The sequence below is a fragment of the Scylla paramamosain genome, chromosome 39 (genome assembly GCF_035594125.1).
Source record: "Scylla paramamosain isolate STU-SP2022 chromosome 39, ASM3559412v1, whole genome shotgun sequence".
NCBI classification, from domain to species: Eukaryota; Metazoa; Arthropoda; class Malacostraca; order Decapoda; family Portunidae; genus Scylla; species Scylla paramamosain.
The window spans coordinates 14797382-14807381 of NC_087189.1; the positions used below are offsets into that span (position 1 = coordinate 14797382).

General features: G+C 41.2%; 1 protein-coding gene across 5 annotated transcripts in view; it reads left to right on the forward strand.

Moving 5' to 3' along the window:
* The window catches only part of LOC135092280 (hemicentin-2-like), a 261861-nt gene that overhangs the window by 120854 nt on the left and 131007 nt on the right, over positions 1–10000 (forward strand). For all 5 annotated transcript variants that reach the window (XM_063990731.1, XM_063990732.1, XM_063990733.1 and 2 more), the window contains one exon: positions 3157–8668. In XM_063990731.1, coding sequence (XP_063846801.1) covers positions 8422–8668 — 247 coding nt within the window. In that variant the 5' untranslated portion in view covers positions 3157–8421. The remainder of the gene's footprint in view (positions 1–3156; positions 8669–10000) is intronic.

Below are 10000 nucleotides of genomic sequence, written 5' to 3' on the forward strand. Positions count from 1 at the left end.
TCTTCTTCTTTTCCTCCTTTTTTATTATTGTTATTATCACTGTCATTATTATTACAGCATTCATTGTCATTATCATTACAGCATCATCATCAACGTTTAATCATTATTCTTTATCATTATTCTTTATTATTCAGCCTTGAGACGTCAAAAATAAAAAAAAACAAGAAATAGACACGTAAACAAACAAACAAACACGTAAATAAATAGACAAATAAACAGTAAATAATAGGAAATAAAAAAACAAAAAAAAAAAAACAATTAGATACTCACATTACAACAGAAACACACTAATTAAGTAACACAAGACAATACACTTACACCTCAACACTCACACGCACGCACGCACACACGCAACACACACAGGCAACACTGGGCGGAGCAATACACAACGCTGGCTACTCATTAGCTGTGTTGCCAGTTGTGTTTTATTTAGTGTTTCTACCTTGCTTCTTATTGTAATGTTGCCAAATGTGTTGTTTTTGTAATGCTTTTTCATTATCTTGATTTGTTTTTTGTTTTTTTCTTCCGTTTTTCCTCCTTTTTCCTCCTCCTTTTTTCATTCTTCTCTTTCTCTTTCTCCTCTTCTTTATCTTCGCTCTCTTCCTCCATTTCGTTCTCTCCCTCTTCCTCCCATGTATGAATTGTTAACTCAGAACACGAAAGAGAGAGAGAGAGAGAGAGAGAGAGAGAGAGAGAGAGAGAGAGAGAGAGAGAGAGAGAGAGAGAGAGAGAGTTTCCTTGCTGCATTTATTCACTATGTATAGGTACATTCTCTCTCTCTCTCTCTCTCTCTCTCTCTCTCTCTCTCTCTCTCTCTCTCTCTCTCTCTCTCTCTCTCTCTCTCTCTCTCTCTCTCTCTCTCTCGCTTTTGTTTCAGACGAGTGAGTTGCACAACAGACTTCGCTAATCCTTGTCCATGCGCAGAGAGAGAGAGAGAGAGAGAGAGAGAGAGAGAGAGAGAGAGAGAGAGAGATGTAAAGGAGACATTCCCTTTCCCTCTCTTACTTACGCAAAACATATAAGAGAGAGAGAGAGAGAGAGAGAGAGAGAGAGAGAGAGAGAGAGAGAGAGAGAGAGAGAGAGAGAGAGAGAGAGACTCGTCAAAAACACCTGTCACAACAGTCCGTTAATTAGTCTTGTTGCGTTACTTTTTATATATATATATATTTTTTGCAACATTATTTTTTTCTCTCTTTCTTTCTTACCTTCTTTTTCTCGCTCTTTCTTCCTTTCTTCCTTCCTTCTGCACGTGTCTTTTTTTAATTAACCTACACACACACACACACACACACACACACACACACACACACACACACACACACACACACACACACACACACACACACACACACACACACACACACACACCACCACTGCTACTACTACTACTACTACTACTACTACTACTACTACTACTACCACCACCACCACCACCACTGCCACTAGTAATATATCTTTTTGTGTTTATCCTTACATAATTAATGGCTTTCCTTTCCTCTCGCTTCCCATAAAAGGCTTAATGTTCCATGCTTGGCTTCCCGTTGTGTTTATGTTAAGCTTGTGTTGCGCCAGTCTTGTGTTGCTCCGTGTTTACCTTGCCTCACCTGGCCGCTGTGTGGAGGCTGAGGCGGAGCAAGTGGAGTTTACGAAGGTGAGAAAGATTAAAGGAGTTGGAAGAGGTGGTGGTGGTTGGTGGTTGGCTGAGAGTGATTAGAATTAAGGAAGAGGAGAAGTGTAGATGTTGAAGGCAGGAAAGAGATGGGGATACACAAAGGAATACAAAGGAAAGCCAAACAGCAACAGAGGAGGAGGAGGAGTTTAGAAGATGGAAAGACTGAAAAGAGAAGTAGATAGAGGAGAAAGAGGAGGAAAAATGAAGTTTGGAAGACAGAAAGGGCAGGAAAGTGATGGAAATAGAGAAGGAAGAGGAGGAGGAGTTTAGAAAATGAAAAAAGAAATTGGAAAAAGTAAAGGAAAAAAGGGAAAACAAGGACGAAGGAAAAATGGAAGGTTACAGAAAGCGAAAAGATTGGAAGAGATGAAAAAGAAAGGAAAGAAGAAAAGAAAAATAGAGATGGAATAAACAGATTTGAAGGTAGATAGAGGAGAAGGAAGATGAGAAGGGAGAGAACTGGGTTAGGAAAGACGATGGGGGAGGAGTGAGGAAGAGGAGGAGGAGGAGGAGGAGGAAAAATGTATTGCGTTATTTAGAGAGGAAAGGAAAGTGTTGTGTGAAGTTGGTTTATTAAATGCAGTGTTGAATAATACACACACACACACACACACACACACACACACACACACACACACACACACACACACACACACACACACACACACACACACACACACACACACACACCTTGACTTGAGGTTTTATGTGCTGAAAAGAAAAAAATTAATAGACGGACAGTTTTCTCTCTCTCTCTCTCTCTCTCTCTCTCTCTCTCTCTCTCTCTCTCTCTCTCTCTCTCTCTCTCTCTCTCTCTCTCTCTCTCTCTCTCTCTCTCTCTCTCTCTCTCTCGTCTCGTTTCTCGGCCTCTCCATTAGACCAGTCACGCCTCACTGCTCCCGCGCACACACACACACACACACACACACACACACACACACACACACACACACACAATAAGAGGTAACCCACATTCTTCCCTGGACAGTCATCTTTCCTCTTTCCAATCTATCTTCCTCCTCCTCCTCCTCCTCCTCCTCCTCCTCCTCCTCCTCCTCCTCCTCCTCCTCTTCCTCTTCCTCTTCCTCCTCCTCCCCCCACCTCTATTCTTGTCTAGTCTGGCTATAGTCCAATCATTCATTGAGTTTGATTTACTATGCAATTCCTTCCTGTTCGCCTTTACAATTGTTTCTCCTTCAATCACCCTCTCCATTTTCTCTCTTGACACCGCCTCTTCATCACAGAAAACGAGATTCTGCTTGTTGTTGGTTTACCTGCTTTCAAGGCTTGGAATGCTGTTAATTTATGCTCTCTCTCTCTCTCTCTCTCTCTCTCTCTCTCTCTCTCTCTCTCTCTCTCTCTCTCTCTCTCTCTCTCTCTCTCTCTCTCTCTCGCAGCGAATCCCTGTCAGATGTTGTTGTTGTTGTTGTTGTTGTTGTTGTTGTTGTTATTGTTGTTAACACAACTCTTTCTTCCTTTTTCAGATAAGGAAGAGAAAGAAACGAAGGAGGAAGAAGAACAAGAACAATAAGGAACAGCTGTGCCAGGAGAGAAAGAAAAGATAAGTAAAGATAAAAGAGAGAAATAGAGTAAAAAAATAAATAAATCACCAAAAAAAACAGGAAATACGAAAAAAAGGTAAATAAAAGAAAATAAAGAAAAGAGCGGGAAAGAAATATCACCATTTTTTTATCTGGTACTCTCACACGCTCTCTCTTTATCTACTTTTTATCATTTGACAGCCTCTCCTTCACTCTCACTTCCACAGTCACTCTCACCCGCCCCTCTCCCCCGCCCCCCGTGTGCCTCTCCCCCCTTAGAGAGTTGACTCAATAGGGGACGAAACTGTGAGGGAAGGAACGAAAGGCTGTGAAAACTGTGAGTCTCTGAACGATTCCCTCTGACAGTGATCGAAACTTTGTGAAAATACAGGGAAAAAAGAGTTGGAAAATATTTATATACAGAATTATCTCGTACCATTTAGAGAAAAAGGGAGGAAAGTTTTCGGTGTTTCTTTTTCTTTATGGTGTGTGTGTGTTTGTGGTGAAAAGGAAGCAATAATAATAAATAATAATAATAATAATAGACGCAAGTGTGATAAATGAAGTGAATGAAGAAAAAAAAATATGTTAAAGTGAATGGAAAGAAAATAATAAAAACTAATGAATACATAGATAAATAAACATGAAATATTGAAAAAAACTAAAATTATGAAGAAAAAAGGAAACAAATGAAAATAAAGACAAGAAAATAATAGAAACAAGAAAAGTTGGAGAAAAGAACGCTTACAGTAATAACACAAGATAATAACAACACAACAAGAAAAAAGAAGAAAAGGAAAAAGAAGAAGAAGAGGAATAAGAAAAATATATCATCATTACAAAGGCATTTTACCTAATTAATCTCAAAGGAAGATTAAATCCCTATTAAACAAGCAAATAACCTGCTAATCGCAATTAACACCAGGTAATTAATCTTACCTGGGAAAAGCAATAAAGAAAACATTAAAAAGAAAAAAATATATAGAGGGAGATTTTTTTCTCAAGAGGAACAAAAGAGAGAGAAAAAAAGTATCCTGTTTGTGGTGATGTTTGTTCATTCCCCTCGTTTGTCTGCTTGTTTGTGAGTGGCTGGTGGATCATCAAGTGAGTGAAGCTCCGAACTGGCGGTTTGCGAAGCCCTGGAATGTCCCGCGTTGGTCTGCTGTGTGTCAGGCTCCTGCATCGTGTTGGAGGGAGTCACTGAATCACTGAAGCTTGTGACTTGCATGAAAAACGTACTGCACCTAATGTCCTGTGAAGCTTTTGAATCAATGAAGCATGATTCGTCGCCCATTGAATCTCTGAAGCTTGCCTGGTCTTGAGGAATCTTATATAAACTCACCAAATAAGCTTATGGATAAACTAAAAAAGCCTTTAAAGTTGTGAAATATATGCATAAATTAATGAAGCTTTTTGAACTGCAGGCATATGAAGCAGTTCAGCTTTTCGAAACGCTAAAATTGCCCCCACAACTTAAGCTTTCCAAAATATTTAACCCTGAAGCTTAAAAAAATAACTTCAAATTTTACCATTTCAAATTTTATGGTCGTTAAGAAAAGTATATATTCCAAAATAAAAAAAAAATTATATGTATTCTGAACTCTTGCATCGTCTGAAGGAAGCTTGCGTTCGAACGAGTGTGAACGAACGAACGAACGAAGCATTTGAAGCTCTCCGAAGCGACCTTATTTAACCCTGCCTGTCTGTTAAGTCTGTGTCTGTCGGTTGGTCTGTCTGTCTGTCTGTCTGTCTTTCCTGGTAGCTAGCTAGTGGTGATTGTAGAACCGTCACCGAACCACTTTTGAATACTCCCCGTGGTGCCTCGAGCTTCTTAGTGAACCACTCTAGTGAACCATTAAAAAAAAAACACACAGTAAATACAACAATTATATAATAATCATAAAAAAATAAATAAATACATAAAATACACCAGAAAATCGTGGTAGTGTGTAGTAAGTAGTTGGTGTGTTTTCCTTCATTACCTTATTACTTTTGTTACTTGAGTGGAAGAAAAAACAAGAAAACGTGACATTTAGAAAACTTTAGCCACTTATAAAGGAAAAAAGAGATAAATTATTACTTCCCCTTACTTTCCTCTTCATTTATACTTAGCGGTCAAGGCACCTCATGAATGAACGCCTTTTGAAAGCCCTTACGCCCCTAAGCTGTAAGTAACCAACCCACCCACACCAATACCACTCCAGTAACTAGCCAAGTATAGTTCACACAGTAGCACTAAGCAGTCTTAAGGGTTACCCACTTGCCTGCGCCCCCCTGCAGCCCAAAGGTCCTCGGAACACTTAAAAAAGCATCTAAACGCATTCAAGAAGCCCTAAAATTAAGTAATTCTAAAAAAGATATTAAGTAGCACGTGATAGTTGGTAAAGTTGATAAGAATCCAAATCCTTGCCTATTTGATTCATAACCTGCATCTTTTCGGGCCTGGATTCCATTTGACGGGCGGCGAGATATGAATGAAAATCAATACAAAAGGTTAGGGGGAGAAGAGAAGCCTCGATCCCTCCAGTAATCTGTGTGAAATACCTCAAGCCGCGGTGAACCTTTTAGTATCGAAATTGGAGAGTTTGGAAGCCTCCTTACCTCGGCTCTCAGCGTCTCCACGACCATTGGAAACCTATTAGGATCCTCGAAACTGTCTCTCGCCCTCCTCGTGACGCTCCGAGCCCACTATGTCCTGGAGAACTATGCGTTTGACCCCCAGTGTTCCGCCGACCCTCGCCCCGGAGCCCCGAAACACCAAGGCTTGTCTTCGTCGCCTCTCTCCTCGAGGACTTCGCATCGACAACGAAGATAAAGCCTCGCGTGCCATCCTCCTCTTCCCCCTCCTCCTCTGCTTTGAACCTCGTCTTGATGCCTCACTATGACTGATGCTGCTCTTAATAGGGTTCGAATCGTCCCCTGACACGCCTTGAACGAAGCAGCGACTCACTTGAAGCCTTCACGAGTTGACATCATCATTATCATCAGCGATCAGCGGGGCGGTACATTCATCCGTCTGTCTGTCTGTCTGTCTGCCTGTCTCCGCTGCTGCTGCTGCTGAAGTAGCTTGCTGAAGTGTGAAAGGAAGGAGAAAGGGAAAGAAACGTTAATTAAGAGGGATAATCTCTTGACTCACACACACACACACACACACACACACACACACCAGTATTCTCTTCCCTCCTTTTCATACCCTTTTATCATCTCTCTCACTTGTTCCTTCTCCGCATCTCCCTTTGACCACGAAATACAAGCTTTGTTTACTCGCTTGCCAATTTGTTGTTGTTATTGTTAAGGGTCTGAAGCTAGAGAGAGAGAGAGAGAGAGAGAGAGAGAGAGAGAGAGAGAGAGAGAGAGAGAGAGAGAGAGAGAGAGAGAGACGTCTCCTCTTACTACGAAACACAAATAAGTAAGTTAGTTCCTGTTCCTTGTGGCGTCACTTTCTCTGCCTGTACGTACGTCATCAGCCTGCCCGGCGTCGTGTTACCCTTCCCAACCTTCCACCGCACCGTCATCCACTTGGAGATTGCTAGATAACTCATTCATCCACCGCAGCTTACTCGGCCGCCACTCAGAGCTTACCCGCAAGGAAGGGACGCGTGAACTTAAACACCAGAGCTCTTTCGGCCTCCAGTTGAAGACCCACCCACAAATAGAACCACTTTACTCCACCTTGAGACCACCTAGTCCACACTCAAGAGGTTATCCACAAAGGGAAAGAAGTGTGAAGTCATCCACCAACTCTCTTGGATATAAATAGAGAGTTTATCCACTAAGAACACTCCATCAATATTTACTCCACTTGAAAAATTCGTTCTGCCAACACTTAAGAGCTAATCCACAAAGAGAAAGGGCTCTCATTCACTCCACTTCTCGTTCACTCCTTCCACCTGAGCAGCTCATTCCACCTAAGTGTAGATACCATTCCACTACGTAAGAGAGCTTAATCCACTGCAATATAACGAATATAACGCTCTTCCCCCCTCCCCCTTCCCACCCAAGATTGCACTCTGCTGTAAGAGAATATCAGACGTTTGTAATTAAGCTGTCATTCCACTGCCATAAAGGTGTCCATTCCACAGAAACCCCAGTCCATTCAGAGAGCTTATTCACCCTGCTATGACTCACTCCGGTACAGTAAAGCGCTCTTGTGTGTTCTCTAATCTAGATCTGACATTCCATTAAGTGTGAAGGTGCATTCCACTGTTTTAACGGCTCGTTCCGCTCCTGCAACGGCTGCCACGCCACTAGGATCACTCCACTTTGAACTGATCCACCGACTGAAGAAGGAAGAGTTTGAAGGAAGAGAGATAAGCAGAAGGAAGAGATAAAGGAAAGATAAGACAAAACACAATAGGAAGAAAACTTTAAATTTACGAATCATTAGAAAGAGAGGAAGAAGAAAAGGAAAAGAGCGTAATTTCAAATCACTCTGGGAAGTTTGAAAAAGGTTCTGATTCCAATGAAAACTTCAACTTCCTATTCAGTGGAGGCGAAATAATAAGTTTAAATCACCGTAATCCCACCTCAATCTTGAGTGGCCGCTCTTTAAATAACCAAATCACGGAAGAAAGAAAAGAGGGTGAGAAAGAGAGGAGAAAAAATCAAAAGAACACTAAGAGCAAATAAAAATAAGCCGGAAAAAAGTTTGAAATTACGTAAGGGAATCTGAAACGAGCAAAAATCCTTACGAAAATAATGAAGAGAAGGATGAAAAGTTTGAAAATACACAACAAAATCTTCAGAAACTAGAACAAGTCAAAAATATTCGCCGAAAATCCATAGAAACACCGAAAACAGAAAAATTGTTAACCCGATTGCAACACAGACTTAAATTCCTCTTCCTCACGTGCAAGTTGGAATCCCTTTGTCGTGGGGAAGGCTTCGCTAAGTTCATGAATCCCTCTGCTGATGCGCAACAACAAGTTTAGATCCCACTTCGCGCACTCAGGACAAGAGGACCAGTACTCCGGGAGGTGAAGAGAGAGTGGGAGAGCATGAAACCAGAGAGAGGGCGAAATTTTTTAAGAGATAGAGAGTTAGAGAGAGAAAGAGAGTGAGTGAATAAAACAGCAATAACGTGGAATAAGAAAAAAAAAAAAAACGATAACTTTCAATAATAAAAAAAAAGTTTGAGTAAGAAAAAAGTAATAGAAAATTTAAAACCCACGTGAATAAAACAGAAACGTGAGAGGTGAAGAAAACGGGATGCGAGTGAACCAACTAAAACAACTGAGACAGAAAACGGGAGAGAAGGAGCGCATGGTGCGGTGGAGCCACGAGAAACACAAAACAGGACAGGATAAAGAAAACGCGGTCCGGGAGAGTCACCATAAGGCCCGCGGCGCCACCATGACACCGGACGTGGGCGTGGCGGCGTGGGCGGTGGTGGGTAGCCTGCTGCTCGCCGTCACCACCACCTACGCCATGTCAGACGCCATCACCGACCAGGAAGGTGAGTGACCTTGGCATTTTGACCTCGCTTCGTAATCTTTGACCTGTTTGTACATGTATCCAATTAGGTTACATTAGATTAGGTTTGTACTTGTGTCTAATTAGGTTACATTAGGTTAGGTTAGCACTTCATCACGGACCAAGAAGGTAAATGGACTTGATCTTATCATCTGTTCTTTGTTTTTTTCTATGTAAGAGGGAACTGGCCAAAAGCAACAAAAAGAGCTAAAAAAATAAATAAATAAAAAAGGCCCACTTAGGTGCCAGTCCCTAAAAAAAGGTGTCAAGGTCATCATTATTGGAGGATAAGTCTTAAATCTCTCCGTAGACAGAGTTTAAGTCACAGGAAGGAAGAAATACAAAAAAAAGCAGTTAGCGTGAAAATAGAGGTAGAAGATAGCAAGGGATGCAACACTGCGGCGGTGAGAGAGGCTGAAGACACTCAGTTAGAGGAAGAGTTGATAAGATCGGATGCTTTGATTCCGCCCTGTCTACAGGAGCAGCGTGACTGGAAACCCCCATAAATATTTGTACTTGTATGATAATTAGGTTACGTTAGGTCAGCACTCCATCAGGCCAGGAATCTGCTTGGCCTTGACCTTTTGACCTCGCCAGGTAACATATCACCTGTTTGTACTTGTTGCCTAATTAGGGATCCGATTAATTGTCGGTAATTACACTTGACATTATTGATCCTAATCGGTGATAATTTAGGGTAATCACGCGGGCATTCGTCGGCTGCAATAAAGCTTACGTTCAGATTATCTTACGGATCTGAAAGCGTGTTCATTTGCATACGGTAATCTGGCTGCCAGTGTGCCGCCGTGTGCCGCCCGTGTACTACGACTCTGCTTCATTGCTTCATTTGTGAGCCACGATGCTGACTCCGCTTCATCTCCTGTGTCGTTTTAGGAGGTGTACTGTGCGCGATTCTTATATATTTTTTTTTTCGATCTTTTTTATTTTCTTTACTAGTTTTTTTGCGCTTGATTTTTCTCCATGACCTAAAAAAAGGATATTTTCCTCTTAAACAGGCAACTTCCTGTAATATAAGTTTTTATTTTATTTATTTATTTATTGATTTATTTATTTATTTATTTTATTTATTTATTTTCCTTTTTTTACTCTGGTTAGTGCTGAGTAATCATTAGGGAGCTTTAAAAGAAGATAAGACAAATTTATGCATGGGAGTAATAGGTGGAAATATTCAAGCGTGTTTCCTACAGGGACTGCCACGTGTAGTGTAGGCCTGATGGCTTCCTGCACCAACCCTTATTTTCTTATGTTGTGTATCCAGTAGTTATCATCACCACATGTATTGGAAATGTATTTT